This window comes from Stegodyphus dumicola, chromosome 5, assembly GCF_044657685.1.
Source record: "Stegodyphus dumicola isolate Sdum_Otavi_A_Nest chromosome 5, ASM4465768v1".
NCBI lineage: Eukaryota > Metazoa > Arthropoda > Arachnida > Araneae > Eresidae > Stegodyphus > Stegodyphus dumicola.
In genome coordinates, this window is record NC_140772.1 from 153307604 (window position 1) to 153325530 (window position 17927).

General features: G+C 31.5%; 1 protein-coding gene across 1 annotated transcript in view; it reads left to right on the forward strand.

Moving 5' to 3' along the window:
* Zip99C (Zinc transporter Zip99C) overlaps window positions 1–17927 on the forward strand; it is a 91170-nt gene that overhangs the window by 62559 nt on the left and 10684 nt on the right. Inside the window, exons 2-5 of the mRNA XM_085817253.1 lie at window positions 1019–1123; window positions 5080–5189; window positions 5747–5971; window positions 6920–7009. Of these exons, the coding sequence (XP_085673379.1) occupies window positions 1019–1123; window positions 5080–5189; window positions 5747–5971; window positions 6920–7009 (530 nt within the window). The remainder of the gene's footprint in view (window positions 1–1018; window positions 1124–5079; window positions 5190–5746; window positions 5972–6919; window positions 7010–17927) is intronic.

Here is a 17927-nt window from a genome sequence, read left to right on the forward strand (position 1 = left end):
CCCGGCATTATGCGATTTGTTCTCTCTCATCGGTTCGTCGGCCTCGTTAATTAGGCTTTTGAAATTGTATTTATTTATTTTCCAATTATGTTTACGAAATCATCTAACCATAATATAGAGCGTGAGCAGTGATTAATGAATTGGCAAATAATTGGGCACTATCACCTACAAAATTAATTTTAGTTCAGGAGATTTTTAACGCTTTCTCTCAACCCAGTTTCCATCAAAAACTGGATTCCTAACTCGCCTCTAGGTGGATGTGACCTTGCACTTTGATATACCGATAAATCTGTTATTTGTTCCGTATTTAATATTCCGACATGCGACACCAAGAATTTATGTTTTCACTTTGGAATCCTCTTTCAGTTAATTTTTTACATAAAATAATTCTTCTGAAATGCGTTGTAATTTCACGTTGTAAAACTTACATTGTAAATTTTGTAGCATCCAGTCGTAAACGAATGCTGCAAAAAGAAACCAGCAGAACCAATGTTAATGTATGAACGCTAGAATTCAGACTGAAGTATCACGAGTTTAAGGGCCTTAGTTTTGGCAAACACATTTTATCCTTGATTGAGCGCGTATATTCTCCCAAACACTTCTAAATCCTGGAGACCCACGATTCTGTTAAAATGGCTTTACGCAGAGCAAAAATTTACTCAAAAGTCGTTGGTAGCATGTGTTTGTTAAATCACTCATACAGATCAAAATATTCTAAACTATAAAGATGATATAAATTTTCGTCTGCAGTAGAAAGCATTAATGATAAAATTCTAAGTATATTGTAGCTATATTGTAAAATATTAGGGTTTGAAAAAAAAATTTCACTCCTTTAGTAAATGGATGTAATGAATTTCAGATGTCCAGATTCTTTGTGTAGCTTGTTTACTGCTTCTTGTTACAAGAGCTGTTAATATATGTAACCATCTGATATATCCTTTTTGCTAGGATTAGGAAATGTCAGAATCAAATTAGTGTCTGTAAATGCCCAATTATTTTATTCAATTGTTATTTCCAGGTGGGAGTAAATTATTGAGGCTGTTACTTAGTTTTGCTGTGGGAGGATTGCTTGGTGATGTCTTTCTTCATCTGTTACCCGAAGCTTGGAAACACATCGAGAGCTGTAAGTTATTTTTCTCCAGTTCCCTTGCGTTAATCTTGATAATGATAGTTGTAGCATTTTGTAATGCATCTTCAATCTAAAGTATTTATTAATAATATTCTTAAACATTTCAAAAGAAGTAATCATTTGGAACTGATGATAAAAACAAATCACTTCTAGGAAGTATTGAAGTTATTTCCGGTAAAAAAAAATAATAATTTATCAAGAAATGTCGGATAAATTTAGATTTATTATATTATTTAGTAGTTGTTTTGCTTTAACAGTGTAATGTAGGAAAAGTTGGGCTTGTAATATTTGAAGAAATTGTAGTGCATTTTAATTTTTTTCCGATATATTTTATGGTAAAGTATTTTTAAATGAACGAAGATTGCTTCAAACGTCTGTCTTCCTTCATTCTTTATGGCTTTTAGATTTCTAATATTTTTATGAGGTTACACGCTTAATTTCCTTACTGAACTTGGCACAATTCTAAATTCTTGGTGTTTCATTTTGATTTCGTAACTTCAGTCTTAATATAGTTTTTTAGATGCGTGAAAGTCTGTTTTGTCATCAGTTGCCTCTCGTGTTACCTTTAGCATTTAATTCAGTTTCTTTCTTGAAATTTCCAGGATTTCTAAAGTTTTATTGCTTTATGCGCAAATTAGGTATCGAGGATATTATTTTTCATGACTATAATACATATTTCACCTCAGTTTATTTCTAAAATAATGTTGCGTGTTACTCATTTTGGATCGATTTCCCAAATAAATACGTAAAAAGAAAGAACTTAGTCTTTTTCATGGATAATAAATTTACACAGATGATAAAAACAAGCTTTAGGAGTACACCGGGAGATACTACCCAAAAACCTTCCATCGATCAACAACAAATGTCTTAGATTCGGTCCTACAATTGAGTAATTTGCATTTGTAGATAAAATATCACGAATTTTCAAGGCGTAAGAGTACTGCAAATACTCTTAACTTAATACTTCGCTGTAATTCCAGTGCTGATCTCTAGATTAAACAACTGACTGAGGACTTCCTCTTGTCTGTTTAATGAGTTTTCTTCATAATAGTATTAATGATCATATATGCAATGAGGTTAATTTGTTTTATTATTATTTTTTTTTTCACTTGTTTAAATTTCATTTGACTGAAATAAGTATTAACACTAGTTACGTTTTCCTTAGTATTTTACCTAGTTCTGTGTTTACGTGATATATTAGCAAATTGAGTGGTTACTAAATGATTATACTTTCACTTATTTCCAGTCTACTTTGATGTCAGTTACAAACATTTTTTTAGTAGGAAGAACACATTCTGGTAAATTTTGCGTTAGAATCTGTAACAAGGAAAGTTGATTCAAACCTCAGATTTTCCCTATTAGCTCATTCTGGTTCTTATACATTTAGAATAAGAAATAAGCGTTCTTTTGATAACCATCTTTTTCATCATATAGGAAAGTAAAATGACATTTAGAAAATAAGTTTTGAATTCGCGAAGACAAAGTACCTAACGTTTCTTCTTTGCAAATGTAATATCACACACATCGTCATCTTTCTCTTTCCTTATTTTCCATCATGAATATAAGTATCATTTCAGGAAATTCTTTTTAACTTTTCACTTTATTATAAAAGTAGTATCTGCATTTCCATATCTAAGTTTTGCTGTAGTATAAAACACGTTTGCTGCTTTCAGCTAAATTGCATTAGTATTAGTCATTTCTAACTTGATTATAATAATGTTCCTTTCTTAACGAACTTCTTTTTACAAACTAATTGCTTTGGAAGTTAAAGGAATTTCCTGAAACCAAGTATAAGTATTAAGGTTTAATGCTTTAAGTTAGGATGCAGTCTGTCTAAGGATTTAAATGTAACCTCCTCCCAGAACATTTCATAACTTTTATTTTGGTATTCTATTGGTGTGAGAATTTTATTTGTCATAATTAACAAAACATTCATATTAATTTCTTCGTTTTAGTTAGTTTTAGTTTCATCTCAGAACTTTAATGACTTTTCAATTTTAAAAATTACTTAAAATATTCGATATGTTTGAAAAAGATGGCTACAGGCATTATTTCTTTAAATAATCTTCAAGACATAATGAATTCTGATGATTAAAATAATGTAAATAATTTTATAAAATTATGTTCAGTATGTGGGAGAAAAAATGTTTCGATAAAAATAAATTCTTATTTTTTATATGGTCCTTGAAGATGAAAACTTATAATTATAATGTTCTTGATATCATGAATTGACTAAAACTAAAATATTTCTTTATGTGTATAATTGGCAGAGATATGCTCAATGCATACTTTCAGTAACAAGTTTATTAATAGATGTTGTTTAATAAGGTTGTTCTTTTGGAAGGGAGAGGGGTACCTTCTGCCAAAACTTGTTCTTAAAAATATTGAACTGCTTTGTTAATAGGTGTCAGAAATGACTAAATAGTTAAAAGAAAAGGGGGGGAAAAAAACGAATATTTTCCTAAAATTTTGCATTTAAAGGTATGCAGCACTTTTTTTTAAAAAAAACTGAATCAAAGCATAATGAATAAACACTTTGTAGGAAATTTTATGTTAATTAGCCATTTATTTTATTTTGATTTCAGCCAATTAGGCTTTTCACACTAAAGTAATATTACCAGATGAAATGTAACCCTTCTTATGCATCACTGTAATCAAGTTTTCTGCATCAAGGTTACAGCATTATATAGGGAAAAAAAAAAAAAGAAAAAGAAAAGAAAAAGAAAAAACTTTTCTATTGATGGAAGGAATTTCTTAAAGAACCAGGGTTTGAAAATTTCACGGCTCATCCAAGCGCTTTTCTAACTACAGTATTTTACAGAGGGAAAAAATCTTTTTAACTTTTTTAAAGGATGTAGGATTTTGAGACTTTCCAATCATTACAAGGTCCATTTGGTTCATCCGTTACACTTTCAATTTCAGTTAATTCTTTAAATGTTTTCTTGAATGTTTCCATTTCTTCAAAATTTTATGATAGTTTTTCACCACAAACATTCAACTGACATATACTGTAATATTTGTTCCATCGGTCCAGCAAACAGCTGTCCGCTACTCTGTCCAACACCCAACTTGTCAACTACCTTCTGCATTGTAGTTTCCCTTAGAAAGTCCTCCACGAAGGCATCCCTCCCCTTAGGCAGATAGCCCTAGTGTGCTTTGCCATAATTAAATACACCAATACACCTTCTGCATTGTCTTTTCCTTGTCCAGTCTCTTGATTGCCTCAAGTTTTTGTTCAGTCGATACAACTGTCTTTCTTTTCTTCACCGTTCTTTCTGTACTAGCGTAAATTTCAACTTTTAAACACTACAACAATGTTTGTCAAATTAGACGCACCATGCACAATCTTACTACACGCATGAAGAGTAAGAGATGGTAAACCGATCCTCAGACATGATAAACCAAGGCCTTCTTGATGGGATCTCCCATCAAGATGGCTTTGGATAAACTCACTACACTGAATGACAGACGCATGCATCATAGTATCAACGGGTGTGTCTCAGGTAGAGTCGGAAGCAACAATATATCAATCAATAAATAAAAGACTACTTTCACAATAGTTGCTAATGCATGTCCCCTCCGATGTCGGATAAGCGAGACTAATAAATATTTTTAAACTTAAAGTATGCTGTAGAATAGGGATATCATGGCTATGTGACCCTCCCCCCCCCCGAAAAAAAACATGCACGACCCCAGTCGGAGAGTCGAGCCTTGGTTGTATACCATCAAATCAGTTTTCTTTTTTGGGGGGGGGGAAGATTTTTATCTACCGTGCAACACTACTGTATTAGGGTCGCGATCCAGTTTGAATACTACTGCTATACAAGATGTGTTATTAGGTATTTCATTGCATTAGCCGTGTTAAACGGTTTTGTTATAGCCTTTTCCTCTTCTTTCAAATCACTATCTAAAATTGTTTCAAATTCACTATCTAAAATTATCTTTTATAGTGGGACCCGAACTGCACTCCAGTCATTTAACTTTAGGATTGTGGGTACTTATTGGCATGTTCTCCTTTGTTATCATAGAAATCATGTTTGCTGCTTCACAGAACAGTAAGGTATGCTGCTTTTATTTCATGTCTGATTTTTTCAATTGGAATTATTTTTATTGCATTAAAATAAAAAGAAGAGCATTTTTATGTAGCTAGTATATTTTTGCTTAAATGTAACGCTTTTTTTTTCCTGTACTGTCGGTACATTAACGTGAAATTAGAGTTTACTTCGATATCTTTTGTGGATTTTAAAGATTTTCCGCTCCATTCATTCATATCAGGAATCTTGTATAAATATACAGAAATTCCCTTCTATAAAACAGCACTAGCATGTTTTGTGGGAAAAAAATTTCAGTCAATTTATTGATGTAAATTTATAGTATTACATAAATTAAAATTTATTTAGATTACTTTCTTGAACATTTCATTTTCATTAAAAATGAACGTTCTTTAACCTGAAAATAAATAAATAAATATAATTCCCCTGAAAAAATTATTAAAGCATTTTAATCTGTTTGTGATGTTGAATACTAAGGTATTCATATATAGGTCATTATCTTGTAATCTGTATTTTTAGCTGTTACTATTTTTCTCCTTTAATATTTATCATATTCTTTTCACAGGAAATTTCTGATAATGCCATAGAGATTTCCGAAAATAATTTTTATTCAGAAAAAAAACACGAGAAGCAAATACTGACATCGTCATCTAACATACTGTGCAATGGCAATTCCTCATGTCATAAAGTAGCTTCTGAGATGCAGCAAACTTTTATGCAAAATGGGTATCTGAAAACTTCTAATGGAAGTCTAATTAAAGAAGTTCCAAAAGTTTTGCAAACAATACACGTAAGTTCTTACAAATTGCATCAAATAAGTAAATATATGCTGAAATCTCTTGAAGTAAATCTTGAATCTCTATTTTGATTTCTTAACCAAGTCCAGACTGATATGATGCTTTCTTAGGAGTTTTGAATAGGTGCTTAATCAGTTTCCAATTAATTTAGCTGTTTTAATGATGATATTGCTCCTTATTAGAATTATGAGGTTAATAATTAGTCTTATGAGAGCAATATTATGAATTTGAAATTTCATAAAATTTCTATATATATGCATTATGTTCGTTAGGGGGGAAATGGGGGCAGGGGCTGAGTAACAGAATTTATTGTTGTTATTTGACTTAAAATTCTTTTAAATTATGTGAACCACTGAGCAGTATTGCTATTAGAAGTTTTATTTGATTAAACTACCTACTAATTTTTTATTGTTATTTAGTTATTATTATTTATTGTTAATAGAAAACTGTGCAAAAATGCTCCAGTTCTTTGTTCACCAGTTCATAAATGTACTAACTCCCTGTAAAGTTGTAGGGTTCAAGCCCAGCAAATATGCCGACTGCATGAGACTTTTTGTGACTTTGTTCATGGAAATTTCATAGGATGGGAAGAGATTATTGGGGTAGTTTTTAATTTCATGTACTAACTTTTATGGCAATATGGGTGAAAAAAAATCCTGCATGACATTTTGAATAAGGCTAAAACTTTCAAGCAAGTAAAGATGCTAAATACAAGAATATGAATAAAACTCAGCTTTGAATTATAAAGTAATAGTTATATTAGATAGTAAATGTGATACCTTAAAATAATGAATAATTATATTTATTTTGAATTAGTTATTTCATATTAAATTTATTTTTGTTTTAAAGGGCAATACTTTCTGTTAATATACTATAATGTGTGTAAGTGTGTGTATATCTTTTTGTATTTAAACAATCTATTATATATTTTGCTTTTTTAGATATCTGGCTATCTGAATTTAATGGCAAATAGTATAGATAACTTTACTCATGGGTTAGCAGTTGCAGCTAGTTTTCTTGTAGGAATAAAGGTAATTTTTTTCATGAATATCGTATTAAATCCTTTTTTAAACAATGAAATGTAATGTAATGTAATGGGTGAATCAAAATGTAAAAGTAATTTTAAAATTCTGTCACAGTACACAAAAGCTAAATAATATAAGATGTTCACAATAATTTTTGAATTTTTCAAATGTGCATAGCTCAGCTTTGTGCTGCACTTTACATGTCCCTGCTAGTTGAAACCGGAATCAACCGATGGGTGTTTTACTACAAAATTGCATCATTTTAGAAGAAAGTGCTATCATATTACCTCTGTGAGCTGGAAACATAAAACAAATTGAAATTAACGAAAATGTGTTTCATCAGTATGGAAGTAAAAATTGCTTAATTTTGCGAAAAGTTTTTAAATTAATATTTATAAAATGGGGAAGTAAGTGTAATGGAAGAAGCTCAGTCTGATCAGCCATGAGTGCTGTGAATGTTGCGTGTGAATGCCACCATAAATGGTTTGATCAGAAAAGACCAACAGATTATATTTTTTATTGTCATTGCACATGAGGCAGGCATCTGTTCAAAATGTAGTACGTAAAGGCCTAAAGTTAGTGTAAAATGAATCTTTTAACAGCTTACTGATCTACATGAGAAATGATGCATATATGTTGCAAACGAAATCCTAAGATATTTTGAAGAAGGCTGAATTTTTTGGAATAATTTCATCAGCAGTGAGATTTGAATGCATAATCTGGAATAAAAAGCAAGAAACAAAGTGTATAAATGGAAGTGTTTGCTTTTTCCAGTTAAAAAAAAAAAAAAAAAAACAGGTGATAATTTTACAGCAAGAAACAATCGTGCTCACTAACCTTTTGAGACATAAAAGGTCCTAATCTGTGGAATTTTCAGAAATGATGTGAAAGTGGTCATAGAATGTCTTGCATTATACTTGTGCAGGAACTGAAATATACTATTTATAAAAAAGAAGAATTAATAATGTGAAGAATATTCTTGATGTACTGTAAGAATGCATATGGCATATCTTCTAGCACAAAGGTTCTCAACCGGTGGTACGCATGAGAAAAATAGATGGTATGCAAAGAAGCAAAGTATTTTTAACTACTAAATTCAAAAATTAAAACCCCAACATGCTGATTGAGTCTTTTCTCTAACACTCGTAAATTTATGTTATCTGAATTTATGTGTTCAAGAGTAGTGGTGGTACTAAAGGTTTTCAATTTTTGTTTAGGTGGTATGCGTTAGTCAAAAGGTTGAGAGCGGCTGTCCTAGCAGCTGCAGTTGTGTGTGGGGGGGGAGAGTAGGAGTATTCAAGTAATTTATAAAAATAGCTAAATCTGGTGATTCAGATACCTTTACATAATTGTCAAAGCACAGCAAACTTTGATACTGTGCCTACTGTACTGTGTGATATTACTTTTCCATAATTTTTTTCCCACTCTCAGATATCAGTGATATCTCTAGGAACAGATCATTGTCATCCTAAAGGCTAACCATATACTTAATACAGGATGTTTTTCCGAACGTTTTGGATATATTCTGCACTACTATGAGCCTATGAATTGTTTAACCACAATTCATAGGCTCATAGTAGTGCAGCCACAAGATGATCTCCGAGTGAACCATATGTAATCATATTTTCTGTTTTGCATGTAAATGTTAACAAATTTTCAATCCCTTATAATTCTTTTGTTACAAGAATTCTGGTTTCTTTAAAAAAATCTTTAAGCTGTTCGTTTTACTGAGAAGTGAAGACGCTATATCTTTCTTCCAAGAAAGACTTGTAGCAATTGCTACATCATAAACATTATTTTTCTGCTTTAAGAATTACTTTACACTACCAATTTTGAAATAAATACAATTTATTATTCACTTTTTAAAGAATTTCTTTTTTAAATGACAATATTCTACGATTATTTTCGTTTCCTACTGTTGCCACTCACAGACTACATAAACTTGTACGAAAAAAAGATTATATATGGTTAGTAGAGGTTACACTACTCCCCTTCCAAACAACATAGTTGTGATACAAGGAGAAAAAGTATTGTTCTCACATAAATACTTACATTACAATAAACTATATAAATACTATTTACAAAATATTAGAGTCTTTATATGAAGAATTAGTAAACAACATTTAAATATTCACGTAATCTTGGTAACGTGCTGGAAAAGTAATTGCTCTCCCGCTACGTGTTGTTTTAAATTTTAAATCATCCGTGTTTCCATTTTCATCTCCAATTAATGAAATAGTAGGTTTTTCTTTATTTGTTAGGTTTGGAGAATCATCTTCGCCTGAGGCTAGCAAGTAAGCTTGTTTTAATCGATCGACGGAAACATTGATGTCTTTTTCTTTAATTCTCTATTTGTCATTTCTGGCAATGACAGGAAAAGGTCCTTCATAAGGAGGTTCTAATGCCTTTTTGACACGATCCACTCTGACAAATACATGCAAACACGAATTTAAATCTTCATTTAAAAATAACTTTTGTTTTCTTTTGCATTGACCTTTAATTGGTTTTAATTGTTCCTTTTGTTTTCGGAATTACTGGTGAAAGTATCTGGTTCTAATTTGGTTTCGGGCTCTTGAAAGAATTCTCCTGGTAGCTTCAGTGATTTACCATAGACCATTTCTGTGATGGAACAATTGGCATCATCACGTAGAGATGCGCATAAACCAAGGAGTATAATTGGTAAAATTTCACTCTATTTGAGTGAATTGTGAGCTGTAATGGCTGTGTTTAATGTTCTGTGTACTCTTTCAATTTTTCCGTTGCTTTGCGGGTGGTATGAAGTTGTTGTTTGCATTTTAATTCCACAGATAGTACCTAAAATTCTGTACAGTTCTGATCTGAACTGATTTCCTCTATCTGTGATCACATTGAAAGAAACGACAAAACGACAAATCCAATTTGCATAAAATGCTTTTGTGATTGTTTATGTAGTAATATTTTCTATCGATATAACTTCCATCCAGCAAGTAAAATGATCAATGTATGTTAAGCAATAATTATTTCCATTTGATGGTGGGTATGGTCCAATTATATCGATATGAATTATGCTAAATCTTTCATCTGGTTCGTCAAATGAGTTAAATTTGGAAAATGTGTGGAGAATAATTTTACTTTTCTGGAATTAATGCAAGTTTTAGCCCATTCCCTAACCACAGTGGCTAATCGCACCGACGGTGCGAATAGCTAACAGGCTATTCACACCACCTTCGTTCGCGCATGCACACAATCAGCCCAGGTACCAGCATTATACGCCGATTTCCGTAAGGCAGGCGGTAGCGAGAGCGAAGGTTGTGAACCCTAACTCAGCAATAGAAAGGGTTGTTAATTGTTCACCAGCAAGAGAATAATTTGCAAGTAATAATTATCAGTTACAAAGACAAGGTCAATCTATATACATGATAATGTTGAGGAAATGATTAGATAAAACAGGGGTTTAATGATGGTTCTAATTGCAAATGGTTCTAATTCAATTGAGGACGAGTAATTAGTTAAAAAATCTTTAATTTATTGACAAAAAGGCTACAGAAATTACTTAAATTCTTTTATTTAACAGAGGAATTTTTATGCAAACTTAGACCCTAGTCTTACAGCATAGGACTGTCAGAATAATTATTCAATAAGAAAACTTACTGAAAATTATAATATTCTTATATATTCATCGCTTTTTCAGTATCCACACATGTTTATAGGTTCAAATGCCATATTTCAAAATCAAAGTTATTTATGAAATAAAACCTTATAAAAATCTGATGAATCATTTGTATGCGCAAATTTTTAAATCTAAATCTCTTACATTAAATTATTTCTGTCTTTTAAATTGCATCCCATTATTTATTTCAATTTAATTTATTAATGTGTTTGTATTAATATTTCAAAGTTCTTTGAAGTACTTTTTGTGTCCTGAAAATGCCAAGTATTTCCATAAAAAATAAGCAGGCATACAGAACAATTCATTTAATAGTTGATATAATCGCTTTTAGCTTATTTCATGTCTAAATTTTCTACACAGAAATCCTCTGTCTAATTTTTATTATCTTTTCTCGGACGAAAATTTTCAAAGAGGAATGAATTAAAAGTCTTGATTGAGCAAAACACATCTTTAAAGCTAAATGTATTCTAAGAAGTACAAAAAATGTAAACAAGATTTTGTCCCCCCCCCCCCCAAAATCAGTCAACTATTGCAACCGTTCATGAAAAGGATAAACATAGCGAACATAAAAATCTGCCCCTTTTTTTATATATACTTTAATAAAAGGAAATGTGTTCCTTCTTTTTATAAGAAAAGGAACCCATTTTTCTTTCTAAACTTTTGAAATTCGCCAATGCTTAAAATATGATAAACTACGCCAAGGTAGTAATCCGCCGTTTTTTTAAAAAAAGATTCACTACAACAGTTCGCGCACGTAGAATCCGTTCCTTTCGATTGCGTTCAAATGACGGATTTGACAACTCAATGCGCATGCGTGATTAATGTTGGTGCGAATAACTTAAGCGGCTAATCGCACCGGTGGTGCGAATAGCATCGGCCTTCTGTAACAGCTTTCTTAATATTCTTCCAAATGAATCTTGATGCTACTTGTTTCACTGATGATTTGATGCCAGGATGGTTCAAGTCGTGTATTTTGTGGAAAACATTTATTCGAAATTGTTGTTATGGTATAAACGGTCGAATAGTTGAAGCTGAAATATCACACCGGATTACTTTTCCCGAAGGTAGTGGATATTGGTTAACATTTAAATTTTTGCTACCATTTAGTAATTCTATTAATTCTTCATTATTGATTTGTTCATCCGCAATTTTGTCATAATCGATGTCCGAAACTGATTCAATTCTAGACATCGAGTGTGAAGCAATATTATCCTTCCCAGTTATGTATTTTATATTTGCCGAAAATTGCGAGATATACTGGAGATGTTTTAATTGTCTAGGAAATGCTGTATCATTTTTTTCCCTTTAAATGCGAATATAATTGGCTTGTGATCTATGAAAATTGTAAATTCTCGTCCTTCTAGCATATGCTTAACAGGGGCGTAGCTAGAGGGGGCATCTGTCCCCGGGCGCAGAATCCAAGGGGCGCCAAACTGATGTTACAGCATTTTAGAATTAAATGTTTTCCATCCTTGGCAAGCAGTAGGGGACGCGAAATCTTCAGTTGCCCCTGGGCGCTGAAAACCCTAGCTACTCTGATGCTTAAATTGTTTGATGGGAAGACAGATACGTTCCCGGTCATATGTGCTATAAGCTTTTTGGGTGTCATTTATTATTATTTTTTTTAATAAAATGCTATTGGTTTCCAATCTCCGTTTTCATATTGCTGTAGAACAGATCCAGTTGCAAAATTAGAGGCGTCTGTACATAAAACTAATGGTAGATCTGGATTAGGGAAAATTAACATAGCAGCATTGTCTAAATCTTCTTTACATTTTTCAAAAGACTTCTTTTCTTCTTCTGTCCATGAAATTTTCCTTCGATCTTTTTTTTTTTTTTTTTTTTTTTTTTGTGGAACCTTTCAAGTATTCATTTAGGGGAGCTTGGGTATTAGCTACATCTTTTAAATATCTTCTATAAAAGTTAATCATTTCTAAAAATTTACGAAGTTCATGAATAGTTTCAGAAAGTTTATAACTTGTTATGGCTTGTACTTTTTCTGGAAAAGATTTTGAGCCATTTGGTGTTATCAAATATCCCAGAAATTCTAATTTCTTCACTCCCATCACTGATTTCGATAGATTGATGCGTAGTCCATACTGTTGAATTCTATTAAATACTTCCGTAAGATGTTTGGTATGTTGTTCCTCAGTTTCCGACGCTATTAGAATGTTGTAGTGGAGGGAGCATTTCTTAAGCCGAAACTCATCACATTAAATTCAAAAAGTCCAAATAGAGTTATTATAGCTGTCTTTTGTTTATCTTGTTCTGCTATTAGGATCTGGTAATAGTAAATCAAGTTTAGAATATATTGTTTTGCTTTTCAAAACGTGGTGGAAGTCATCAATTCTGGGTAAAGGGTAGCGACTGGTATTGTGACATCATTTAAGCGCCGATAATCTCCGCATTATCTCAAAGTAACGTCTTTTTTCGGAACTAAATGAAGTGGGCTTGCCCATGGTGATTTGGATGATCTTATAATATTATTTTCAAGCATAAAGTTGAATTCTTGTTTGGCTATTTCTAATCTTCTAGGATCTAATTTTCACACTTTTGAAAAAATTGGTTTTCCATTAGTAGGTATGTTATATTTAACATTATGTTTTGTTGTAAAAATTAGTAAATCAGGTTTTGTGATTTCCGGAAATTGTGCCAAAATATTAGAAAATTTATTATTTTTGTTTAAGGTGCTAATATTTGATTCATCGGCTGACGATGCAATTTCACCAATAATGCTGAGTTTAGTTACACCATCAATTAACTTTTAGTTTTTAATATCAATTAATGAATTAAACCGGTTAAGAAAATCTGCCCCCAAAATGCCTTTACTGACTTTGGCTGTGATAAATGGCCATTGAAAATTACGGCAAAGTCCCAAATCAAGAGTTAAAATTTTATCTCCAAAACAGGAATTTGAGTACCATTTGCAGCATAAAGTTTAAAATCGCTACTTACTTTGTCATAAACATGTGGCTGGAATTAAACTTACATCTGTACCACTGTCAATCAAAAATTTTATCCCAGGTTTTTTTTTTTTTTTTTTTTTTTTTTTTTTTTCCCCTATTACAAAAAGTCTATAATTGAATTCATGGCAATTCTTTAAATCTACAGCAGCAGAACCGACTGCTAATTCTGATTCTTCTGCGCAGGCAAGTTTTCCGAGTTTCTCCAGTTACATGGTGGCCTACATTTTTTCGAAAGCATCTGGATCCGAAAGAGAAGTTGTAATAACACAGCTTATCATCCGGATTATAAAGCTTCCGACTTCTACTTCTGCCTCTAGACAATGATCTGTTTTTTCTTTCTATATGACGACTTCTTTCATTTGATGGGTGATGGAGATGGAGTTCTTCAATCCTGCTTTTCCAATGAAGATATTTTTTCCAGTAATTTTTTATGCTTTTTTTAAACCGTGTTTGGCGACGCGCTCGAATTCTTAATTTAAGTCGAATGAGCCTCATAATAGTCAGTTTGTGAATGCATGTCGAAAATCTTATCAGCCATAATCGCCAATTTATCAATACCTTCAATCACTAGTAACTAACTAACATGGACCTTATAAGAGATAGACTAACCCAGTGGGCGGGGCGCGCGCCACCGACATGTCTGCAAGAATAGGGACGATCTGGTTTACTTTAACACTGAAACCTATGGCGTTTGCATCACATAACTCTTTTTAATTATTAAATGTGATATGTTGTATAGTGATGAGATTATGAAAGCCACAATTTTTTCCAAATAGGATTGAATATATCTCATTAAAGCACTTTTTACTGCATTTCACGCATTTTTTTTTCATGCGTAATTCTTGTACAAACATCTTTACTTTGGTAAAACGGTAAAAACTCTTAAGCACAAAATTTTTTAACTTAATTTTGCCTAAAAATAAAGTAAAATTAAATAAGATTGATAATACGCGATGCTTTGAAATAAATATGGTAAAATTAAACAAGATCTGATAATTTTTTTAAAATTTAATGAACATTTTCAGGCAGCAATTTTCCAAACTATAATAACATTACAAAACGATCATATTTATTTGATTATATGATCATTAAATTATTAACATTAAAGTGGATTAGTTATTTTAATAATTCATAAAATTCGGAGCATAAAATTTTCTGAGCGTAATGAAGGAAAAAAAAAGATAAAATAAAATCTGGAAGCACTCAATTTTATATTATGCCCAAAAGGAACCCTTTTTTTTTAATTTTTGTGTGTTACCTATATTTATTGAATATCATGTTCTTCGCCCGTAAACCACATACATTTGAAAACAGCATATCTTAAGAATTTCCACACTGGAGATAAAACTGTTATTTTCCATACAGTGCTCGCTCTGAACTCGTTGAGTTTGTTAATTAAAAATTTGTTAAAGTTTTACAAAATATGAAATAGATTAAAACAAATTCGAAATTCGGCCGTCCAGATGCCCATGTTCCGGTGGAGGATTATATTATTCAAAATTTGATGGCTCTAGATACCGTCGTTTTTGTCACAGTGCGAGAAACATACATGTATTCAAACAGATTCTTCATTATTTAATTTCTTTACATATAATACAGGGCGATAATATTTGGTAACAACAATTTGCAAGGAGACACGGACATTTATAGTAAAACAGCTCAAAATGCTGCTTCGAAACTAAGAGCCTTTCTAGCCACCACTTTGGGCTAATAAATTAAATTAACAGATAATAAAAAAAAAAAAAAATCTTGTGCAGAACTAAAAATAAATTTAAAAAAAATAATCACTATAAAATACAAACAAAATTAATTATTATGGTTAAATACAATTTTAATATTAGAATTAAATGTATAAAAATTTTTAAGGAGTCAAAAGTGTTTAGCACTATGTATTATGAAATATAATTGAAATAAAATTCCTTTATAGAAATTGTGCTATAATCCTCATCTATAATTTTAAAAAAGCACCACAATTTAAAATTTTAAACAAAACTTTCAAAAATTCGTTTTTAAATACTGTAGTATTTTTTACTTATTTACACCAATAAAAAGTATAAGAATTGCAAGAGAAAATTGCTTGTTTGAAATTTTCTATTAGTTTAGATTTAAAATATTATTTTCTAAAAGAAGTAGTTACAAATTTCCTTACAGCATAGGAAAAGCTAAAAGAATATCCAGTCCTGAGAGCATGCTATAGCTTTATAATTATTTGGAACGTTAATTATGCTTTATAAATATGCTAAATTTTTAAAAATCAATCTCAATTTCAAAAATAAAAATATGGAGGAATTCTAATTTGTGAAATGAGCCGCTACAACCAGCTTTTTCTTGACAATTATACACGCTGCAATAGGCAACCAACGTTAAATTTCTGCAAGTCATCCCTAGCCCTCCGGTTGTGATCAAGGTGACAGCCGGCAACACCTCAGACAAGGGAGAAAACCCTTTTGGGTTAGTCTATTTCTTATAAGGTCCATGCTAACTAATAATAACTATTCTTTGATACGGTGCGGCAATTTGTCCATCCATAATGCTTTTAATACCATGTCAGAAATATCACTAGTTGCCAAGGATTTCATTTTTTGTAATAGATGACTAGGTTTCATGTCGCCAATTTCAATGCCAGTGAAAAGGTGTTTGATTCGTTTATTTTCACTTTCTTTAAATATATTTAATAAACGCTCTTTTGCCAAGGAATATTTGTTTTCAGTCTTATCAGTTATTATAATCCCAAATAGTATCTACATATTTAGGTTCCACTTCATTACTTATACTATTAATTTTAAACTGTGCCTCTATCTGATAAAAGCAAATTTCTGGCTATCTATCCAAAAAGGTGGAATTTTTATACTGACCTTCATAGTTTCTGAAGAATTCGCGCCATTTGACTGGCTTTCTGTCTTGTCTGTATTTTCCATAATATTTAACGTTGCTAACATCAGGTCACCAAATAATGTAGCGGTTGCTACATCATAAACATTATTTAGTAAAAGTTTACAATTGGGTGCCCCTTGTTTTTTGGCGATTCTTTTTTGACGCCGAGATCGGCGTCAGGAAGGCACAATTCCAAGATGGTCACTACACAAAACCAAAATAAGAAGTCAAAGAATTGCACAAACTCTGTGTCCATGACATCGATCTGTTTTCACTTAAAAAAACATCCTAGAATTGCACAAACTAGGCATTGCGCACTGCCTTAAATTTGTCCATGTACACATCAGTCTATTTTCATTTAAATAAAATCAGGAAACTAAAACAAAGTTAAAACTGTCATGGTAACCAGAAGTGAGGTTTCATCGCCAAGTTTTTAAAAATTGTCGCTAATCGAAGGGACATCCAGTTCTACACTAGAGCTCATTATTTTTCTGCTTTAAGAATTACTTTACTAATTTTGAAAGAAATTATTCACTTTTTAAAGACTCTTTTTTTAAAGGAAATCATTCTATGATTATTTTCGCTTCCTACTGTTGCCACTCACAGTCTACATAAAGTTGTACGAAAAAAAGATTATGTTTGGTTTGTAGAGGTTACAGACTCATTTGTCTGTCAATCAAGTATATGAAAATGGTCATTTAATAAAACCACATATCAATGAAAGTGTTTGGAAATACAATGTCAAAAGTTGTGAATGAAAGAAAAACAGATTTCCAACTATTTTAGTTGGTTTCAGAATACTGTTTATAATAGCACAACGGTTAATTTACTGTTAGGAAGAGCAGACATAGATTAAGTGGTGGGAGAAGCCTCTTAACTTTTATAAAAATACAACTATTGACTGGAACATTTTTATGATAAAGATATATTTTCTGTGTCTAAATATGACAACCAAATAAGTGAATATGTGCAAAAATAGGGATATAATGAAAATCTCTTTGTTCGGAGAAGATACAGAGCCACAATATTGAATATTTGGCAGATTATGCCAAGAAACTAATGAATTATTTTTTCCTCAGGATATCAACTGAGAAGCAACCACAGTCGTGACAAAACTATGTACAAGCGGGATTGATTAATTAAGATTGCTGATGAATATATAAAACAGAGGAAGTGGAAAAACCAGTTAGAGAGGTTTTACTGTGAACCATAAGTTTCATTTTATTGATTCAACATCACTACTCCTGCACAAAATGTTGAATGATTGTGGTGTTACGCTACGTGGTGTAATAAAAATCAGTTAGGCACTGTTTGAAATCATCTTGAGTCTTACCTTGCAGCCAATGCCATAGTAAAAGCAGTTGCAGAAACATGACAATCATGAAGTGTATGACAAAATTAAACTTCAACCTGATGATTATCCTAGAGTCAGTTT